The following is a 23457-nucleotide window of genomic DNA, read 5'->3' as shown; positions in this document are numbered from 1 at the left end:
CTTGGTCCATCAAACTCAGTATTGTCTACTCAGACCGGCAGCAGCTCTCCAGGGTCTCAGGCAGGGGACTTTCACATCACCTACTTGCCTAGTCCCTTTAACTGGAAATGCCAGGGATTGAACCTGGGACCTTCTGCATGTCGAGCAGATGCTCTACCATTGAGTCACAGCCTCTCCCCTGAGAAGGGTGTAGAGAAAGGTGCGGAAAAACAAGGGTGTGCTATGCCATGGAGCATCTTTCCATGCACTGAGCACTGCCATCGGTAGTCAACTGGACTCAATCAAGTATACCTTTTTTTCCAGAACAGGGTCACCAAAGTAAAGCGTGTGAGAAAGGGTTACCAAAAATAAATCTGAAGAAAATCTGAATTGTCATTAGGGACCTTATTTGGTCCTTTCACCTTCACCCAAACCTGACTGATTATTTCTCTGACATTCTGCTTGTTTTTTTTTTAAAAAAAATTTTGTGGCGCAATGGCAATATTGTTAGTGTGTCTTTCTTTTTCAAATGACACTTTAAATTAATCAAGCTTATGGAACTGTAGTTGAAACGCATGTCTGACTGTCCCCCATTAACATATCCTTTTATGGGGGGGGGGGGAACCGTATATTGTTTCCATTCCTGTAATCTAAACAGCAAACATGTTAATAGGTATCAATTACCAGCCAAATTCTGGCTCTCAAAACCAGTCAGAAGGCCAATACAAGGGTTCCGCATCTGGTTTTCATGAAATCTGTTCCTGTCTGTGGTATTTAAAATCTAAGGAACTCCTGTTATTGTACAATTGGGAATCCTAAGGGAGTAAAATGTTAATCAAATCCATAACATGCAAGGATTTTATGATTGCACTTTCAAGACATTCCTTTTAAACGGATGGCAGGGTTTTTTTTCCTTGCCCTGGCAGCAGTAATTGTATTTTTACAGAGTACATTTAACATTCATATTTAGGACCAATAGTTGCATTTAACCGGTGCCCATGAAATGCTTGCATTTAAATAACTTTTCAAATCGTAATCTAGAAGCCCTTGAGCAAAAATCTACGTGTTTGTAAACACAGTTAGCACCTTGAGTGGAGTCAAGCATCTCTTGAGTTTTGGATTGCCTTCTTACCTACTCTAGTAAATACTAGCCAGAGGCATTCTCCACCCCACTGTGCTATTGTTACTTAAAATGAACTAAGCCTGGAAAAAAACCCAAGAATATAAAACCAGTACATTAAACTGGTAGAATTTAGAGCACTACATGCATGCAAGGAAATTTAACACACAGGTGGTAATCTGTATAAACTGCATATAAGAACATAAGAAAAGCCCTGCTGGGATCAGACCAAGGCCCATCAAGTCCAGCAGTCTGTTCACACAGTGGCCAATCACATGCCTCTAGGAAGCCCACAAGCAAGACGACAGCAGCAGCATTATCCTGCCTGTGTTCCACAGCACCTAATATAATAGGCATGCTGCTCTGATCCTGGAGAGAATAAGTATGCATCATGACTAGCGCTCATTGTGACTAGCAGCCATGAATAGCCCTCTCCTCCATGAATATGTCCACTCCCTTCTCAAAGCCTTCCAAGTTGGCAGCCATCACCACATCCTGGGGCAGGGAGTTCCACAATTTAACTGTATTCTTATATTAAGCTATGTTTAAGTATAAGCGATTAATTCTTGAAATTGCAGCACCTGAAAGTTTTTCATTACCTTAGTTCTCAGAGTTGGGAGTTTTCCCACTGTTCCTTGACACATGTTTAAAATGGAGTCCCTAGGTAAAGACATGGTTTGGACCTCCCTGGCCATAAGCTGAAAGAAAAAAAGAGAGCTTCTTCCTCAACCAAAAAATCCAGAGAATATACAATCTCCCCTATGGCCATTTATTCAGGGTCAATTGTGATGCTCGCTCAAAGCTCTTTTTTTAAATGCGACCTTTAAAATGCCTATTCACGGTCCTGATGCAAAAGGAGAAATTCCGCACACACCCACTCTCCTGCTCCTTTGTTCCTTCCATTAGCCAACCTCTGTTTGCATAGCTAACACAGGGCGGTGGATTTTGCATGCTTCCTTGAGGGGATTCTTCGCTGTGGAGGCGGAGAAAACACAAAAGGTCGTGTTAAAGGGGCTCTTAAGAAATGCGAAGCAGGTATGCGCCGGCTTCCCAATCACGTCCTAAATGTTCAGTGTGAAAAACTCAAAAAAAAGTTGCGGGGCGCTTCAGCCTGGAACATGCTGCTAATTACCAAGCTTAAATGGTCTATGAGAGTCCATACTCCTCTGGAATCATTCTGGTCTTCCTGCCTCAAGAAGAAGAAATTACCATCTAGCCTCAGAACAGATGGCTTGCCCAGTCTCTGTCCATTCAGGTGTGACTTTCCAGCAAGGTGTGAGATGTTAAACATTTTGTTCTTACTTTGACTAGAGCCATTTGAATCTGAAATCCCTAAAATACTTTTGCTTCAGGCTTGATGACTTGTCCCCTGGCACCTTTCTTTCTGCTACCTGTGAATTTGCAGCAGGTTCCAACTCATTGACAGAGTGTAGTAGTCCTGATGGCTGAATCATTAGGGTGAATTCTGTGGTGGAGGGCATTTCTCCACATTTGGTATGTGCATTCATCAGATCCTGAAGATTCAAACTGATGGTTCATATTATAGGCAGTTTCTGGTTAATTTTAGGCAGGGAGCAGCTAAGAAATTGATCCCAACTGTTTTGCAAGAGGAAGAAAATGGTAGCAATTTCTGCTTTCTACCTTAATAAAATACTTTACATTTCATGTTCTATTATCTATTTCCAGGGTTTATCTGGGACGGAGGTGTGGGAATGCTGGATATTAAATCCTGGGGCTTTTTTAAAAAGTAGTAGTAGCTGCCAGAAGTGGTGGATTTAAAAAAAAAGCCACAACTCCCGTGGAACTCCCCATAGAGTTCCATGAAGCTGCATCACAAATTTTGCAGGCAAATCTTGACGCCTGCAAAATGGCACATTTTAAGCCTGAAAGGGGTTAGGCGGCTGCCTAAAGGCAGCTCTACCTCTGGGCACACCCCTAGGGAAAAAAAAAACCCAGGATGCTGGCGCAGGAAGGTACGCCGGGGAAACGCTGGCATCCGAGAGCCGCACTGCTGCTGCGAACCTGGGGGGGCCAGCGTCTGTCGCCCCACACCAGCATCTGTGCCAATTTGCACAGCGCAAGTGGCCAGCTCCTATGGGCATTCACCCCCCCCCTTAGGAATGGGCTGCCCGAAGGGTGTAATTCTGCTTAGGATGGCACTGTACATTGATTAAAAGCATTAAAGGATCTCTCTCTCTCTCTTTCTCTCTCGATTGTGTTTAAAGCATTAATTGGTCTACGGTATTTCCTCCAGAACAAAAGATGCTTCCAAATGGAGTTTCCTTCCTTTTCCATTCAAACAATCAACCAATCCATATTGTTTTAATATTTATAACTTTTTAATGGGGCGGGTGTAGTGTGCGAAGATAATATAGAGCAGTGCAAACCAGCAGGTCTGAAAACAATCGCAATTCCTCATATGGCCTCCCGCATTGACATCTGTACATCTATCTTTCTCTCCGTGCCATATTCACGCACACTCACACGCACTTTCATTTATGGATGCAGGCTGGTGCACAGGACGTTTGTAAATTTTCAGCAGGTTTCTGCATCCATCCGACAGTTGTTTAGTTTGGCTTTCCTGAAGGAGCTTATCTAAATGCTTCACAGGAGAGCCTGGGGAAGCCCAAACCTGCTGAGTCTGTTTTGCTCGGTTCCCTTTCGGAGCTTGCGCTGTACCCAACCACGTAGTGTGACAACTGCTTGCGATAAGATGAAACCCTGGAAATAATTCCGCTTTCAAGCCTTTGCCAGGCTTTGAAAGGCTGCCCGAGAGCAGAAGTTCACAGCCGGCATTGTCAGGCTTACTCATCTTTGGGGAGTGCACGGACATGAAAGCCAGGCTCCTGTCAGTTCGTTTCCCCCCTTTCAAGAACACAAGTTATCCTTTCAGTTTGTGCTATTTCACATTTCATAACGCCGCTCCGGAAAATGATCACAAGCGGCACTGGCAGTTCAGCTGAGAGAGAAACACAACCAGGCTTGGCTTTTCTGTCTCATTTCTGCAGGAGCAATGAGAGGCTTTTCCTAGGGATTAGAACAAAGTACAGGGGAATCCAGTTCAGCCGATCCTCCTAAACAAGTGTATTAGAAGTCAGAGTCACGGAGTAGAATGGCATTTATTCCCAAATAGGTTTGGAGCCTGACCCTATGCACCCACAGTTTGAACCCCAAACTTTGGATCAGATCCTGTGTTTTTAATGGGGCTTACTCACAAGGAATCATAGAATCACAGAACCATAGAGTTGGAAGGTACCACCAGGGTCATCTAGTCCAACCCTCTGCACAATGCAGGAAATTCACAATTACCTTCCCCACACACACCCAGTGACCATGAACCTCCATGCCCAGAAGAATGCCCAGATGCCCTCCCTCTCATGATCTGCCTAAGGTCATAGCATCAGCATTGCTGACAGATAGCCATCTAGCCTCTGCTTAAAAACCTCCAGGGAAGGAGAGCTCACCACCTCCCACGGAAGCCTGTTCCACTGAGGAACCTCTTCAACTGTTAGAAAATTCTTCCTAATGTCTAGACGGAAACTCTTTTGATCTAATTTCCACCCATTGGTTCTGGTCCGTCCTTCTGGGACAACAGAAAACAACTCTGCACCATCTTCTATATGACAGCCCTTCAAGTACTTGAAGACAGTTATCATATCACCTCTCAGTTGTCTCCTCTCCAGGCTAAACATATCCAACTCCTTCAACCTTTCCTCATAGGACATAGTCTCCAGACCCCTCACCATCTTTGTTGCTGAAGAAATGCACAGCACTGCAGCCTGAATGAATCCCACACAGGTCAATGCTAATGGAGAATAACCAAGGCTCCAGTTGGTTTTCATTTTACAATAGCCGGGATCTTCACTTTTGCTGTGGCCACCTGTGCCCGACAAAAATTGCATATGACTGTGAGAGCTTGCAACAGTTTAAACATTTGCTGTCAGTCGGTTCCGTACAGCGGCTAAGAAAATTAGCTGTTCTTCAAGAGGTCGCTGATCAAATCTTGCTTCTGCCATATATTTACTTGACGGCTGCAGGCACACTAGAGTCACTCAATCCACCCAGCTGCAAAATGGAGATAATAAAACTGTCCTTCCTCACAGGGCTGTTGAAAGGATTACAGCAAGTTCTTGTAGGTTATCCGGGCTGTGTAACCGTGGTCTTGGAATTTTCTTTCCTGACGTTTCGCCAGCAACTGTGGCAGGCATCTTCAGAGTAGTAACACTGAAGGACAGTGTCCTTCAGTGTTACTACTCTGAAGATGCCTGCCACAGTTGCTGGCGAAACGTCAGGAAAGAAAATTCCAAGACCACGGTTACACAGCCCGGATAACCTACAAGAACCAATGAACTCTGACCGTGAAAGCCTTCGACAATATTTTGATTACAGCAAGATTTTAAAGCAAGATTGGGGGGGGGGGCTGTAGCTCAGTAGTAGAGGACACACTTTGCACATAGAAGGTCCCAAGTTCAGTCCTTGGCAAGGATCTCACGTGGAAGAACCCAGGAAAGAGCTGTCTCTGCCTGAGGCTGTGCTGAGCTGTTGCCACCAAGAATAGACAATACTCAGCCTGAGTCACCAACAGTCCCTACAGTGTAAGGCTGTGAAGTGCTCCATAAATGCTATGACTAGTCTGAGAGTGGTTGGCCCCAGGTCACCCGAGCAAAATTTGCGGCAGAGTAAGATCCTGAAGCCAGGTCGCCCAGATCCTCATTCTTTAACCACAAATCACACTGTCAGGACTGTAACTTTGGAATGCTTCCCCATAGGAAGTTTGCCTGACCCATCTAGTCTGTTGCCTTTTTTGAAAAGACATTTAATTTATAAATGTGTCTATGCTTCTTACTCAACTGTGGTCTTACTGTGTTACTGGCATGCTGTTTTGTATCGTTTTAGTTGGCCTCACTAAAGGGTGTTAGGTAAAGGTAGTCCCAGCGCTGTGTAGTGGTTAAGAGCGGTGGTTTGGAGTGGTGGAGTCTGATCTGGAGAACCGGGTTTGATTCCCCACTCCTCCACATGAGCCGTGGAGGCTAATCTGGTGAACTGGATTTGTTTCCCCACTCCTGCACACGAAGCCAGCTGGGTGAACTTGGACAAGTTACAGCTCTGTTAGAGCTCTCTCAGCCCCACCTACCTCACAGGGTGTCTGTTGTGGGGAGGGGGAGGGAAGGTGATTGTAAGCCGGTTTGAGTCTCCCTTAAGTGGTAGAGAAAGTTGGTATATAAAAACCAACTCTTCTTCTTCTTCCCCTGTGAAAACACAGGGTCACTATTGACCCATGGGGTGACGTCACATTACAACATTTACTAGGCAGACTGTGTTTACAGGGTGGTTTGTCATTGCCTACCCAGTTGTCTACGCTTTACCCCAGCAAGCTGGGTACTCAGGGTGTTGCCTGGGTTTTATTTATGTGTTCTTACTGTGTCTACTGATATCTTTTTTAAAAATTGTGTTTCTTACCAGTGGACTGCCTTCTTCTTATCATTTTAGTCTTTGAACAGAGTTTGTAGCTGGTTGTAAATTTTATACACTGTTGGTTTTATATTTCGTATACTGTATACTTTATGGAATAGATAGATGGAATCACATTCTAGCTGTATCTGAAGAAGTGAGCTGTGGCTCACGAAAGCTCATACCCTGCCAGAAATGTTGTTAGTCATTAAGGTGCTACTGGACTCTTGCTCTTTTCTACTGCTGGTAACAGTCTAACACGGCTATCCACCGTGATCTGTCTATTTTATAACAGCTGTATCTTTTTATGTTTATAATAGCTGCATATTTAAATCTGTTGTGACCTTGTCTGGGATAGCATGTGAGTCAGATTTTAATAGAGCCACCCATTAGCTTTAGTGGCAAATAAAGTTTTCAGCCAAAGCCCATGCTTGTGCAATCTCCAGACTACAGAGATCAGGTCCCCTGGAGAAAATGGAAGATTTGAAGCGTGGACTCCATGGCATCACATCCCCACTGTGCTCCCTCCCTTTCGCGAACTCTGCCCTCCCTTACTCCCACTCACCCCCAAATCTCCAGGTATTTCCCAGGCCAGAGATGGCAACCCTGGCTGTCATATATTTATCAACTGTAGAAAATCACCTAATGCATCTTTCCTTAACTTGAAGATATGGTGAACACATGAACACACATGAACACATGAAGCTGCCTTATACTGAATCAAACCCTTGGTCCATCGAAGTCAGTATTGTCTACTCACACTGGCAGCGGCTCTCCAGGGTCTCAGGCAGAGGTCTTTCACATCACCTACTCGCTTAGTCCCTTTAACTGGAGATGCCGGGGATTGAACCTGCGACCTTCTGCATGCCAAGCAGATGCTCTACAAACTGAGCCTCAGCCCCTCCCCAGATTGGTGATTGAGAAATTTGCTGTGCCACGTTAAAGTCAGATGACCTGTTCCAGCAAAAAGAGAGAGAGAAAGAGAGAGAGAATGAATGATGGCAGCCACAGTCTCAACGGATCAGAAGGTCAGGGATGGTGGCATCACCATCTGGCTAGTAATGAGTCCTTTCAGCATCCAAGGTCCAAGAAATAAACAAATATGAGGACAGACAAGTTTGGAGTCTGAAGTCTAAACAGTGCTTGGGGGAGGGGAGAAGCTTGGGAAAGTGGTAGTAGGCGCTAGGCTCTGATGTGGGTGTCCAGAAGCTGTAAGGGTCTAAGTAAGAGCTGATAACAGAGCATCTGCTATTCTGCAGATTTAATTACACAGCGTCTTGCCATCCCATTTTTGCCCAACTAGATTGCACATCTGTTCAGAGAGAGAAGGTGGAAGCGGTCAGAGGCCAGATGGGTCTTATTCAGCCCATAGGATGTCCCATTAAGCCGCTTACTGTCAGGTCAAGCACTGCTCTCCTCCATGTGTTTTAGAGCTTTCCTTTATTCTTCCTTTGAACTTTGCCCTCTTGACAACCCTCACATAATGTGGGGGGTAGGAGGTCATAGGAACTGTGCTTCATTGAGTCAAATGTCTGTCCTGGAATCAATGTGTTCCATCTCTCAAATGTATGTAAACTATTTGGGGTTTTGTTTCCACCATCACTTCCTGCCCACAGAGAGTTTGGGGGGGGGGGTTTGAAATGCAATTACATATGTGTTGGGACTTTTGTTTTTAACTTACTTTAATGGTTTGATGTTCCTTTTTCTTCAAATGCATTGGTTAAAGGTCTCATTCTAGACTTAACATCTGTCTGGTGAACAAGTTTCCAGCAGCTAAATAAAACCCCATAGCTGATTAAACAAACTTAAGCCCATCTCTTGTGCCTACTATAAGGGAGATCTGGCTTCTCTTCAGACTGGATGTTTACACCTAACATCTGACAAGCAGCTGTTACCTAGGGAGCCTGTTATTTCTCTTCTGTGTGGCCGCCCATGCTGAATGCATTAGACCCAGTCTAACCGTAGTGTAGTGGTTAGAGCGTCCGACTAGGCTCTGGAAGGCTCGGGGTCGAATCCCCCCTCTGCCATGGAAGCTTGCTGGGTGGCGTTGAGCCAGTCACACACTCTCGGCCTCACCCACCTCGCAGGGCTGTTGTGAGGAGAAAAGGGAGGAGAGGAGAAAGATGTAAGCTGCTTTGGGTCCCCGTTGGGGAGAAAGGAAGGGTATAAATGAAGTACAATAAATAAAACCGAGGTGCAGCATTATCAAACCTGCTCCACGGTGATATCTTCCATTCCAATTCACCTTTAAGACTGTGGGTTGGATTTAAAGGTTCTGTTCCGCAAATGGTGGAGCCTTTGCAGCGCAAGGAACTTTCTTCCACAGCAAGGAATCATCCTCTGGGTGGAAGAGTCGTGTTCCGCCACTGGAAGGCTCCTTGCGCTGGAGGAAAACTCCAGCATTCATGGAACAGATCCTTGGGATCCAACCCATGGCATTAATGAGCCAGTCCATGTTCATCTTTCACTGAGACTGGATCAGCTCTACCAAGAACCATAAGCAGTATCTAGCCAACCCTAAGGAAGATGGTTGTTAAATTGGATTTCCAGCACTATCAAGCAGTTAAAGAATGCCCTCTCTTATTTTGTTCAGTATCTGAGCATTCCTCCCTGTCAAGACTTCGTCTGTTGGAACTGTGCTCCATAGCAAGCCAGCATGAATAGCAAGCTTGTTCATTTATTTGTCACACGTATACCCTGCTCTTCTTCCAGAGCAGCTTGCATACAGACTGTCTCCCATTCAGGCAGCTTACAGAGCCAGACATGCCTAGCTCCAGCTTTTCAGACCATTCTCTGGTCTTGGAACACCAACTAAGTCACTGTTGGGGGGGGGGGTTAACTTGTATTTGGGAGGCCTGCTCTTGAGTGCTTTGCTTTGGGCACAGACACGTAAAGGCTTCAGGTTAAAGTGGAGCAGGTAGGATGCGTCTACACAAAAATCCCACTCCCTTTTGGTTTGTACTCAGCTCCAAACAATAGTTCAAGCTAAGCGTGCACAAGAGTGGAAGGATGCTGTGCTATGGGTGGGGAGAATAGCATCCCTCCCTTAATCTGCAACTGGGGGGGCTCAGCCCACGCTAGCATACTTAAGCATTCATACCAAAGAAGTGAGCTAGGAATGAGTGAGAGGAATCTGTGGTTAATCAGTAAAGGAGAGAGCAAAGGAGTTTCACTCTTCTACCCACCTGCCAAACTTGGCACACATTCTACTATTTCTAATCCAAGCTCCAAATATTCATTTTTTGTGGCCCCATTATATTATTTCTTATTTGCCAAGCATGTGTGTTCTTATCCATGAGGCATCATTTTGCAATCTGCTGTTTTCCACAACAATAATAATAACGGTTACATTGATACATCTAGAGTTGTATCAGAAGTATAAATTGATGCTGTAGTCATTTAAACACTATACTATGTGTGTGTGTGTCTTCAGTGCCATCAAGAGGCTTCCGACTCATGGCAACCCTATGAATAGGGTTACCAACCTCCAGGTGGTGGCTTGAGATCTCCCGCTATTACAACAGATCTCCAGCCGATAGAGATCAGTTCACCTGGAGAAAATGGCCACTTTGGCAATTGGACTCTATGGCATTGAAGTCCCTCCCCTCTCCAAACCCCACCCTCCTCATGCTCCGCCCCCAAAATCTCCAGGTATTTCCCAACCCGGAGCTTGCTCCAGAGAAGGGATATTCAACCTGTAGAAGAGATCTGCTAGACACCCCTGCCCCCACCCCGTTCTGTGTGTTGTTTTGTATAATCATGTACGAAACGTCATTGCGAAGTTAATGTGAATACTACAGCCATGAAACTATTATGACAGACAATCAGAAGGCAGTATTGTTTATCGGTCATCAATACCCTACCCTCAAGCCAAGCTTGGCTGTTAGGAGAGTGGCTGGCAGAGAAGATGCGTCAACAGTGCCCAATAAGAGGAAACCTCTGCAGCTTGCTTGGCAACCCTGGGATACTTGCAACCTACTTGGAAAGGATTTTTTTTTAAAATCTCCATAATTGGGTTCTATTTCGAGAGTAAAATTCAGTAAGAGACGTTTACAGTGCTTTAGTCGCTGAAGTCCATCCCAGAAAGGTTACACGTGGGCCGTACTAAATACTTGTGTTTGTTCCAAACTGCAGGATTAAGCTATGGGGTTAAAATTAAATCTAAAGCACAAAAAAGTATTCAAAAATGTTAATTAAAAGTATTAAGTTTCTGAATAAATTATAGCTTGGCAAGGTTTTCTAAGAACTTCAGCGTGGGGAGGGAGCCCATTCACATGTCTTTCTTTTGTCGACTCGCCGATTGTGAAATGTCTTAGGTGTGCGTTTGCAAGCCAATGTAGTGTCAAAGCGAAGATTTTGGCTTCGGAGAAATAATATTTGACAATAAGCCGTGCTCCTGGTAGTCGGAAAGCAATCTTTTTCTAAAGTGCCAGGAGTTAATCAGCTTCTGTTCCCGCCGCTGGAAAAAGTTTCCAATTACATAAGAAGCTGATTGCTTTGGATTGTGGGGCTCGCCGCCTTTGTCCTGTTCCCCCTGCTTGTGTGTCCGGGTTTTATGATGCTGCCAAGGAAGAGGTGAATTGGGAAAAGGATATGTTTTTGGATTCTTCTGAAAATAACCCACCTTGAGCTTTGTTTTCTTTCAAAGTGGTGCAGATGGGCTACAGCTCAGCGGCGTAACTGGAAGGACGCTTTTCCTTTGTTTGCCCGGGCAGCAGAAGCACAGAATGAAATACACTTAGCCAGTTTCAGCGGGACCCATCGTATTCCACACACTTCTTGACCCGACTCTTTTTCAAAAGCTAGCACTAAAAATTCCATACAGAACTAATGTATCCTACCAGCAATGTCCTCTCCCCAGCGTCATCCCCCCCTTTTTGCATTTAACTTTTATGGTCTCCATGCTGGAGTAGTTCGGTATGCCAAATTTTGGAAACGTCTCAAGCTGAACCACAAGTGTATGAACCTGCTGTACTGAGTCGCTTTTGTCTCCCCTTACCAGAGCACCACTTGCCAATTTTCACAGCTACAGCAGATTTTGCTATTCAAAAACAGAACCAGATGGAATGCCAGTTCAAAGAACATGTCAGAATTAAATATTTCTCTTTTAATTAGTTGCTTTCTGATTTATGCGAAAGAAATTAACATAAGAGTAGGAGAATGTGCCATGAATCCAGATGTGATGCAGCCCACACAAGCATTATCTTTTCCTTGTCAAAAAGATAGGTCTTTCCCTCCTCCCTAGCTGTAGAGGGTGATGGGGCTTGCATACATAGAATCAACAACCGACAAAGGCCTTTTCTCATTTCCCTTTATAGTGCCAACTCCCCACCAAACCAGCAGTGTCACTGGACGCTACAATTACATCTACTTATTATTAATGTAGGGCTATCCATGTGCGTAGTGGCTTACAGAACGTGAAAGAACATGTCCCCACCCCAGGGAACTAGCAAGCTAGAATTTAACAAGACACACACACACACATACACACACACACACAAAGGAGAGGAATAAACATGAGAAAATAGGCATGCATTTTAGTTTCAGTGAGAGGTGGGGATGCTCTGACATGGATGGCCCAAGCTAGCATGATCTCATCAGATCTCAGAAGCTAACCCGCTGTGAGTTTTTAATTAGTCTTGGCTTACAGACACAAAGTAGCCACATTCACATGGTTTGGCATTGTGAAAGCAGCACTTGATGACACAAAAGCCAGCGTGGTGTACTGGTTGAGAGTGGTGTTTTGAAGCAGTGGACTCTAATCTGGAGAACTGGGTTTGATTCCTCACTCCTCCACATGAGCGGTGGACGCTAATCTGGTGAATCAGGTTGGTTTCCCCACTCCTACACGTGAAGCCAGCTGGGTGACCTTGGGCTAGTCACAGCTCTCTTGGAGCTCTCTCAGTCCTACTGAACTCACAGGGTGTCTGTTGTGGGGAAGAGAAGGTAAGCCGATTTTATTCTTCCTTAAGTGGTGGAGAAAGTCGGCATATAAAAACCAACTCTTCTTCTTCTTCAAAAGGTGTACTGTGCATTAAGAGCTCTATTCAACCAAGACCATCGCAAGGATATCTTGATGGAGAACATACTGATGGATCATATGTGTGAGCAGTGTAACAGACACTAGAACAATAATGTAACATTAACAGCTAACTGGACATACAGCAGCCTCTGTTATCTAAGGAAACGACACAATTCTCTAAAAATATTGACTTTCAGTATAGAGGGTCAAGTAACAGATTACACCGCTTTCCAAGCCACAAGACACGCTTGCAAACAAAAAGCTTCCTGTTAATCAAACTACAGGCCTTCATCTTTTATTTTCTCAGGCACTAGAACAGGCAGAGCTACAGTGCGAGGCTGTTAAAAAGGCTGGTAGCGACAACTGCTCCCTCGCCACAGCGGTCTCGGCGGACTATGTTTTATCGAGCAAGACAGATTTTCATTTTGAAAATGACTCCTTCATATTTATGGCTTTGTATGATTATAGGAAGCAGGAAGATTCATTTCACGGCTTACGAGTTGCACACAGCTCTTTAAGCGGCAGTTTTCATCTATTTGCTACATGATTTACTATACCGTAACTAAATATGCTACTTTATTCTCTTGCCGAAATTATCCAGAATGAAATGTGTGATGGGGCCTGCACACGCAACCCCCTTCGTGCATTTACCCATGCAGAAGTAAATGCAATGAGGGGGAATGCAATGCTGTCCCTCCCAACTTGTCTGAACGTAAGATGATGATTTTGACTCTCTTGTCCATCCCGTCTTGACCTTAAAAGCCCTGTTTCCATTTTGCTTCTTCGTTGTGCAGAACTGAACCCAGAATTCTTTGTTTACATGCCATTTGGTGTTTCTTGCACCAAACTTTCCCCCTAAAATGTATACATTTTCAATATTATTTGTGCATAAGCGCTTTCCATTATGTGCTACATTCATTGAATATATAACAGCTATATAAGCTGTATTTTAAAAACTATACACCAGGCATTCCATGAGACAAACGAACACAAAAGCAAGAGTGAAAAGCAGAGAATCAAAAAACATGGACAAAACTATAAAATGAAATAAGGAATACGCACTCATTTACAAACCTGTGAACAGAGCCCATGTGAATAGATGTCTTGTACATATTCTTTCAACATTTTGTAGGATCCCCAAATGCACGTACAGTTGTGGATTCTGTTCACAAAGTTGGCTGAATGTGTGGTGGTTAGGGGGTTGGACCAGCGTGTATGATCCTGCTCTGCCCTTCCATGCATTCATTTCTACATTGAAGAATGCATGAACAATGTTTTTGTAGTCTCCTGCAGCCTACCAGGCAAGTATAGAGTTGCCATATCCCCTCTGGCCACCGGCAGGGGAATGGGGTAGGGTTGCCAAATCCAGTTTGGGAAACACCTAGAGATATGGGGATGGAGCCAGGGGAGTACAGGGACCTCAGTGGGGTACAATGCCATAGAGTCTACCCTCCAAAACATCAATTTTCTCCAGGGGAACTGATCTCTGTAGTCTGGAGATGAGCTGTAATTCCGGGGGAGCGCCAGGTCCCACCTTGGGGGCTGGCATCTCTAGGCATGTATTATGTCCTGAAGTGTGCATGGCAAGGGATTTTCAAGTTCCTGGCAGGCTTTCTCAACCTATGCTAGGGCTTGTGGGTCATACCTGGCTTGGTAGGACACAAGTGTTGTAGGCCTGGTTCATGCAGACCTTTCCATATCATTCTCTCATGAATGCATCTCCTGCAGCATCTAACAACAACAACAACAAAAACAGATTAGCTATAAAAATATGTCAAGAATCAATAGTTGTTCTTTGTCAAGAGCCACAATAAGCAAGAGGAACTGTTTGGCCATTCATTGACCATCCTTAGTATGCAGGGTGGGAATGGGGAGGGAATATATATGATGCGAATTTTCATTTGCTATTAGGGGTTGCCAACCTTCAAGTAGGGACTGCAGCTCTCCCAGATTTACAACTGATCTCCAGACTACAGAGATCAGTTTATTTGGAGCAAATGGCATATTCAGAGGAGTGGACTTTATGGCATCATATCCCTGCTGAGCTTCCTCCCTTCTTCAAATCCCACCCTTCCCAGGATCTGCCCCCAAATCTCCAGGAATTTCCCAGCCCAGAGGTTAAATTTTTTGGGTTAGTTTTATGATTGCCTCACCATGGCCCAGAATTGCAATGCAGACATCCCAACTAGCCAGCTCTAGTGATGTTTTCACACATGAAGTTTAAACGGGCTTTTGCTTTAGTTGGTCAAGTACAAAATATGTTGAGTAAAATGCCCATACAATATCCTTTTGGTGTTCGATACCATGTCAGCAACATTCACATGTAGCACAAGTAGAAAGAGAGAGTATTTGAAGTCTTATCTGAAAATGTTCTTGGAAATATTTGTTGTGATAGTAAAATGCCCGCCAACCTCTGCTTTCTCAGCGAAATCACATCTGTTCAAACTTAACTGTGGTTTGGGCATTGATCAGTTCAAACAATCGGGATATGATGGCCACATTTTTTAAAAAAGAAATGTTGTCTGAAACATTTGCCACAAGAACAGATAACAAATTTTATACTGCTTCGTCCTTTACGAGAGGATGTAAAAGTACAAGGGTTTTGTGTCATACTTAACCCTTCAGACCATGAAATGCATGATTCTGTTGTGATAGAAATGCGCTCAGCAATGCATAAAGTGGCTTATAAACTGGCCTTGCATCCAAGGAATGAAAATATCCCAACAAAGGAAGCACCCAGTCACTGGGATTGCCTTAGCCATTATAGAAACCAGTTCAGGTAACAGCCACAGAACTCCATTAAATATTTTCAAAATAGTACCATGAAATAAATGCCAGATGTTATGTTTTCCATCGCACTCTCTGTCTGTCTCTGGTGCGCACACACATAAGCCGAGTAAAAAAGGCTTAAACAATTGGGTTCAATTTTTTTTTTTTTGCAAACATATTTGATGTCTAGCATCAGATGCACACTCTTTCATCACCACATTCCTCTATTGTTCGTCTTAATGTGAAACAGGCAGTCGTCCAACCAAAGTCCAGAATGCTATACAGGAGAGAAGTCAGAATGCGAAAAGGGGGGAGGAAGAACAGCTGTAAAGTCATCATATAACTCTCACAACTGGAGATAGGTTCTCCTTGCTTGGAACCAACCACCTTAGACATTTATGTTGAGAGGGCTTTGAGCCAAAAGTGAGCTCCCGCTGATCACACTACAGTATTTAGGCAGAGCTATTCCAAGGAGTGCTATCCTAAAAGGACAACTAAGAAAACAAAGGCATTCTACAATTACTGCCTTTTAGATATGATACTTCTGGAAACTATTTCAGCGAGCATCTGTATCTGACCTGGGTTACGCTTTGGAAATATCCAGCTACAGCTCGGATAAAATTCATATTCCTCCAAGGGTTTCGCACAAAAATATATCTCCCTGAGTGTCGGCAGCTCTTTCAATAGCTAAAACGCCATTATTCATCTGCAGCCATATCAAAGGTTAATAACATTAATTTTGTTTTTTTTAAAATTGCTTGGGCTTCTTGCAAAATAATCCTTTAAAAGGTTTGTACCAAAGGAAGCTCCACTGAGTTGGGACTTATTAAATGTGCTTAGGATTGCATCCATAGCATGAATAACAAGAGCAGCCATAATGCGAATGAGTGGCAGCAAATTGAAAATCACAGCAGGATCTCCTGTGCAGTTTCCAAGGTGGTTTTACTGTTTCATTCACATTATGGTTACATGTCAGACAATGGGAAGCAGAAGTAGCCAAATCTAACTTTTTTGTTCTCTTCCTCTCTTGATTCCAATCCCCACCCCCACCCCCGGATGTTAAGCTTTAGTATCATATGTAATTTTTACTATCGTCATAATGGACCATCTCTTGACTTCATTTAAAATGAAGCACTTACTACTTTTTTTTTTTAAGGAGGGGAATGAAAGATAAGTAAGGGGGGGGGAAACTCCCACACAAAAATCCCATTTAGAGGCATTTTAAATCACTTTGAACAGTATGAGCTTGGGACCCTAATCATTTCAAAACTGAAGAGCTGTTTGAATTTCTGAGCCAAGCGTTTCATTAAAGTCACTCAGCATCGTGTTCCCCCCCCCTTCTAGATTTTGGAGAGTCCTTCATCCTGAAACTGAGTGTAGTCAGTGGACGTGCCTCAGAAAGCAGCACACTTTACAATCAGCAGAGTGCAATTCGGAGAGCATTTCAACTTAAACTACATTAGTCCTCAGATTGTGGATCCGGCCAAACAACCCGTGAGGATCAGTTGCAAGATTATCTCCTGCCGTTTAAAGGGCTGTTTCCCCGCGGTCACCCCGTTGACTGCTTCAGGGCTTCCTATTTATAATGCATGCCTTTCCCAACCATCAGAGGTCGCCTTGTGCTCCCCACGCATTTCTCCACGTTTTGCCCAGGTTTTACAGATTTTGGCTAAACCAGCATCCGGAAAAGACGGGTAAAATGCATGGGGAGCACAAAGCCACCAGCGTGGTGTAGTGGTTAAGAGCGGTGGTTTGGGGCGGTGGACTCTGATCTGGAGAACCGGGTTTGATTCCCCACTCCTCCACATGAGCAGCGGAGGCTAATCTGGTGAACCGGATTTGTTTCCTTAGTCCTGCACATGAAGCCAGCTGGGCGACCTTGGACAAGTTACAGCTCTGTTCGAGCTCTCTCAGCCCCACCTACCTCACAGGGTGTCTGTTGTGGGTCTCCCTTAAGTGGTAGAGAAAGTCGGCATATAAAAACCAACTCTTCTTCTTCTTCTCTGACAGTCGGGAAAGGCATGCATGGTCAAAAGGAAGCCCCAAAGCAGTCAGCGGGGTGACCACAAGGGAAACAGCCCTGCAAAAATGGTTTCACTTAGCCCTTTGGGTTTCTTAAAAAATGAAAAACAGACCCAAAGGGGAGGGGCAGGGAGAGGGGCTGATTAAGCCTTTCTTTTCTTGTCATCTGTGTGCTCAAATTCCCCCCTCCCAAACTGACCCTACTCTTCCTTTTGGATGCAGAATTTACTTCCATGGGAAAGGATGTGGGATCTTTTTCCTGAATGGCAGGAAATCAGCTGAAAAGCTAGTAATTGGTTATCTCTCTGTGCACCATACATCCCGCCCGTCCCCCATACAAGGGCAACTAATTCAAAGCTGCCCAACCGTTAGAGTTTCCAGTCCCTCCTTGCCCCCGGCTGGAGGTTTTTAGGGTAGGGTTTGTGGAGGGGAGGGACTTCAATGCCATAGAGCCCAATTGCCAAAGCAGCCATTTTCTCCAGGGGAACTGATCTCTGTCGGCTGGAGATCAGTTGTAATAGCAGGAGATCTCCAGCTACTACCTGGAGGTTGGCCACCCTACCAACAGTGGCAGCTGCAAACCCTACCAACTCTCTGTGACTTTGGTTCGGATACAAGGCCAAACTACACATTCGGGCTTTTAGCCCAGATTCCCCACAGTGACACAGCAGCTGCCCAGAATGTCTTTAACAAAATAAAGGAGAACTCAGGAGAAAATAGAGAAATCAGGAGGAATAAAAAAAGGAGAAAATAAAGGAGAAAGGCTTGGAACAACACCACATGGGGGGGGGGACTTGTGCCTTCCTCCCCAAAGCTATTTTCCCATGCAGAAACAGCTCAGGGAAGTTATTTCTCCATTTCTGATGCCTGACAAGGAGCAGTAAAAATGCGGAAATACCTTCACCAAGTGCAGATAGCTCCCAGTGCTGTTTCTGCATGGGAAATGGATGGAGGGGGGAGGTAGGAGCCCTCCACCCCTCGCAGCAGTGTTTGGAGCCTGTCTGAGCTCCCTTTTATATTTTTTAAAAGCCATTCTCCGCAGCTGCTGTGTGGCTGCAGGGAACCTGCGCTGGGACCAGGGACCCTGGACCCAACTTGTTAAAAGCTTCAGTGTGTAATTTCGCCCACACAGTGGATGGAGTTTGGTGAAAGGAGTTTAAATGCAGGCACAGGTTTTACTAGCCTTAAGAAGCTAAACAAAGAGGCATCAAAAGTTAGCACCGTTTCCCCCCTTCCCTTCCTTACACAGAGGTGCTATTGTTGTGTCTCAAGGCTTCCAGTTTACAAGCGACTTGTATATTTGTCAGGCTAGATCTAAATAGCAGCCTCTCTGCCTTCAATGGGGCTTCCTCCATTTTTTTCCTAAGAGAATGCAAGAGTCTGTTGATTTAACCCATCCGCCCACCCACTCCACCCCAGTCTTGCTTTCGGGTGTATGACATACTTCCAGGAAAAAGGATGCTTGTGGGACACTAGAGACACGCAATCTGCATCCTGCAAGTTTCAAAACAATTTAAAACTGTGTCGTGCAGGGGAGATTCAACGCAAGCATTGTTAATGCACCCTACCAAGGGACTGGGCAATGCTTGGAGATAAGTCTGGTATTGAGAACTTCATCAGGAACATGCACTGGGTATTTTTTTAAAAAAAACCACCCTTTTAAGAGGAAAGCAAACATTTTGTTTTTCATTACAAAGTTATTTTAGAAATTCAGCAACTTCGGTGTATTTTCCTCTTGACTGGTCAAGTAAATGTGTTCACGTACTTTCATATCAGACATAAAATGAAAAAGCATGATTGATTTTGCAATAATGATACAGGAACTATTTCTCATGGATTTTTCTCTTAATTGACTTTTTTAAAAAATATGCTTTTTTATACATACATACTACCAGTCTAGAGAGGCTTATTCACCAGAAAGTACTTCCATGTGAAGAAGGGTTCAAAGAGGCCCATGTGTGCAAAGTGCTCTTGTGTGCTCATACAGGGAACATAGTTTTCCATTCTTTTCATCCAGGAGCAGTACCACACATCTCATAAGATTCTGTGTTTGAGCACCCTTTCCCTTTGGGACAGGCAGCTTTTCAGAAGGGAGAGTTTACGCTCCCATGTATGTGAAGAACACTAGATGTAGACCAGCAGTTCCCAAACTTTTTGAGTCATGGAGCACTTTTCAGGAGAGAAATTTGTCATGGAGCACTAATTTGCACCTAGCACCTATATACTAAACCGAATGACAGTAGTATTTTTCTTTCGAATCTCTTCCCAGAGCACTGGGAAATGTTTCGCGGAGCACCAAGTGCTCTGTGCAGCACAGTTTGGGAACTGCTGATGTAGACCTTTGGATCCCAGCCAGTGTGGCGATATCAGGCACACAGACCAAAGGTGGATAATTATTTGCATCTGGGTATGGAAGCTGATATCTACACACCGGAAAATTAAAAGTATAGACCACCTGAGTAGTCTGCATACACCCGCCTAGCTGATGTGGAAGCAAAACTAATGTCATGCTGATTTTCCACATGCAGCAGAACCTCTTTGACAATTTGCACATACAAGGTAGATGAATGGCTTTGCCCATTTTTTTCTCACATACAAATGTTTCCTGTGGGGCTTTGCATGCATATAGCAGCTGTTCTCCTTGTTTGAATGGCTCCACCGCACATGGTGGGAGATTGTTGGAATATTAGAAACAATACTGAATTTTCCCCTCCTCTGCATGTCCCTCTCTTCTTACAGGTGGACTTGGGCCTTCTCCGCTTTGTTTCTGCCATTGGAACCCAGGGAGCCATCTCGAAAGAAACTAAGAAAAGGTACTATGTGAAAACGTACCGTGTTGATATCAGCTCCAATGGAGAAGATTGGATTTCACTTAAAGATGGAAATAAACCTTTGGTAAGGCTCTTCATAATACTTCTATGTGGAACTTTTCATGAATTTCTCAAAAAGCAGCCGGATACTCTAGATCCAGCCATTTAGACCTTAGAGCAAGGGTGTTAAGCATAAGGCCCGTGGGCCGGATCCAGCCCCTTGAGAGCTCTTATCCGGCCCATGAGCCAGCCGAGGCAGTCACCCACACCCACTCTCAATCTGGGCTGGTGAGGCATGGCCTTGCCCAACCAAGTGACATTTATGTCATATCTGTCCCTCGTAACAATTGAGTTCAAAACCCCTGCCTTTAGGGTTGTCAGGTCCCTCTTCGCCATTGGCGGTTTTGGGGTCAGAGCCTGAGAAGGACTGGGTTTGGGGAGTGGCGGGACTTCAATGCCATAGAGTCCAATTGCCAAAGCAGCCATTTTCTACAGGTGAATTGATCTCTATCAGCTGGAGATCAGTTGTAATAGCAGGAGATCTCCAGCTAGTTCCTTGGAAGGAAAAGAAGCAGCCCAACTTGCGGCGCCTATGAACTTCATTATTACAGGCTGAAGAAGTGGAACCCTGCGAAAAACGTTTACAAATTCCGGAAGGCGTTTCCATCTCATCTATAACATCAAACATCTTATCAAAAAACCCGGGATTTTTTTCCTTTTGAAAGCGCCAAGACGCAACTCAGTCTTTTCAGACATTTTTTAAGACCTTCTTATGTGTAACCTTTAAAAGTCTTTGTTTGGACTCACTAAGAAGAGTTACCAATATTGTGTGTATATAAAATTAATGTTTAGTTGTGGTTAAGTTTCTGTTTGCACTTCACTATTGTCTTCACTTTATTGTAATACACTGTTTTGATACATTTGCATACAGAGCTACGTGCTGTCTTTTCTTTAGCAGTTCCTGGAGGTTGGCAACCCTACCTGCCATAGAGCTATAATTGAGTTCAGTTATTCTGAAAGTTGTAACACCTTTTTGCCCCACATTTAGTAAAGTGAATACACTGAAGAAAGAAAGCCAGCATTTTACCATTTAATCAGATGGGCCCAATTTAATGTAAATATCATGAGAGTCAGAAACAGTCACTAGGAAAAGCCCAAAATATCCATTGCCTTTTGTGCTTAGATTATTTCTAAAAGTCTTAAAGCAAAGGAACAATTGTGCTTCTGCGGTGGTCCCCTTATCATGCATGCAGATAACATCCTCTTTCATCCTGTTTGTCTTCTCTTCTTGAAAGAAAGCCATGCTTTATTACTGGCCTTGGTCTAGCTGTCCAATGTAATTAATATTAATAAGCTAAACAGATGTCGTAAACTTAGCCCATGTTTACCAGTCATTTCTGCTGATCTTCCATGGCTACTTCCTTCCTGTGAAAAAGGGAAGCTTGATTCTCAGCAATACCGTGTTGCCAAAAATAGTTCAGACATATGAGATGCAAAATGGAGAATATTTGGTGCTCGATATTTCTTATCTCCTGAAGAGTAAGGGAATAGCAGTTTCAATTGCACCGAGAAGATGAGGGCACAAGGGCATTTGTTAGATAGCTGAGCTTTTTCATTGACATCGCCAGCTTCCCTTGCTAAAAATACTCTGAGTAAGGGCAAACAGGAAAGATGGAGGAAAGGTGTAAGAAACCAGTGCCCATAAAAGGAGAAATGCCTAAGAACAGGAAATTGGAGCTTTGCATTGTTTAATAAAGGAATAGGAAGTTAGTCACCTTCCTTGAATTCAGACACTGGAGAATTTAACTCTCTTATGGTAGAGGTTTCTCAGATGGCCAAAACAGATGCATCGTATCTTTGCTTGGCTTTGTTTGTCTGGCTCGATGACAGCATCGAGCAACAAGCGGAGACGAACAGAATGAATACCTAATGGTGTCAAATGCAAGTCGGTAAAAAAGGTTTTCATGTTATTTAAACGATTCTGCAAAGTGGAGTTATCTATAAGATAATGGTATCTGGAATGTCTGAAGGACCACCTTCTCTCAAACAAAACTGTCTATGTACGAAGATTGTCAGTTGTGCTCTTCTCCATGAGTTCCCACCTTGGCAAATTAAGAGGTGGCTGATAAGGAAAGACTTGTTCTGTCACAATGCCCTAACTATGGAACAACATTCACAAACAGGCACCCATAACCTGTCACTATTCAAACGGACAGCCTCTCAAACCCCCGTTTAATTCTCTTATAAAAGGGTGAAAGAACCCCTGTATTATCGGGGTTTACCCTGAGAATGGCCAAAGTGTCACATGTGTAAGTTGACTGAATGCTCCCAAAAGCACAATATTGTAATCAAGAAGTTTAAAAATGAAGTTTTAAAATAAACGTATTATAAAAAGAAATCAGAATTTACATGGCACATACAAGTAAAAAGTAAAAATTTCTAAAATTAGCAGTAAGGCATTCAAAAATACTAAAACGCAGATTTCTTGCACTGAAAGACAAAATATTCTCCTTCTCCTCATTAACTTCCCAAGAAGTACTGAATTTGACCAGCTCTGGCCTTCTCCCTTTGGATTGAGTAAAGGTTTTTTACTCAATAAGAGACTGGAAATATGACCAAAGTGCTGGGAGTCTCAAAGCGGCTTACAATCACATACTCCCCCCCACAATAGGTATTTTGTGAGGTAGGTGGGGCTGAGAGAGTTCTGAGAGAACTGTGACTAGCCCAAGGTCACCCAGCAGGCTTCATGTGGAGGAGTGGGGAATCGAACCCAGTTCACCAGATTGGAGTATGCTGCTCTTAACCACTACACCACTCTGACTTTCAATGTGAAAGGCATAGGGTGAATCCCACCCCCAATATAGCACCATAGCACCAATCCAAATGCCCCACCCACAGCTACTTTTAAATAATATTAAGATTTCTCCAGATCTGATCACAGATCTCCAGAATCCCTTTAGTTATGCCCTTACTCTGGGTAGTCAGCATGGTACAATGGTTAAGAGTGGTGGTTTGGAGTGGTGGACTCTGATCTAGAGAACCGGGTTTGATTCCCTACTCCTCCACATGGGCGGCAGACACTAATCTGGTGAACTGGATTTGTTTCCCCACTCCTGCACACGAAGCCACCTGGGTGACCTTGGACAAGTTACAGCTCTGTTAGAGCTCTCTCAGCCCCACCTACCTCACAGGGTGTCTGTTGTGGGGAGGGGGAGGGAAGGTGATTGTAATCTGGCTTGATTCTTCCTTAAGTGGTAGAGAAAGTCGGCATATAAAAGCAAACT

General features: G+C 44.1%; 1 protein-coding gene across 1 annotated transcript in view; it reads left to right on the top strand.

The window, feature by feature from the left end:
- NRP1 (neuropilin 1) overlaps positions 1 to 23457 on the top strand; it is a 175720-nt gene that overhangs the window by 89303 nt on the left and 62960 nt on the right. The window contains exon 7 of the mRNA XM_056857120.1: positions 20103 to 20258. Coding sequence (XP_056713098.1) covers positions 20103 to 20258 — 156 coding nt within the window. The remainder of the gene's footprint in view (positions 1 to 20102; positions 20259 to 23457) is intronic.

This window comes from Euleptes europaea, chromosome 11 (assembly GCF_029931775.1).
Source record: "Euleptes europaea isolate rEulEur1 chromosome 11, rEulEur1.hap1, whole genome shotgun sequence".
Taxonomy (NCBI): Eukaryota; Metazoa; Chordata; class Lepidosauria; order Squamata; family Sphaerodactylidae; genus Euleptes; species Euleptes europaea.
The sequence above is the reverse complement of the archived record's forward strand: the minus strand, read 5'-3'. Positions and strand labels throughout refer to the sequence as shown.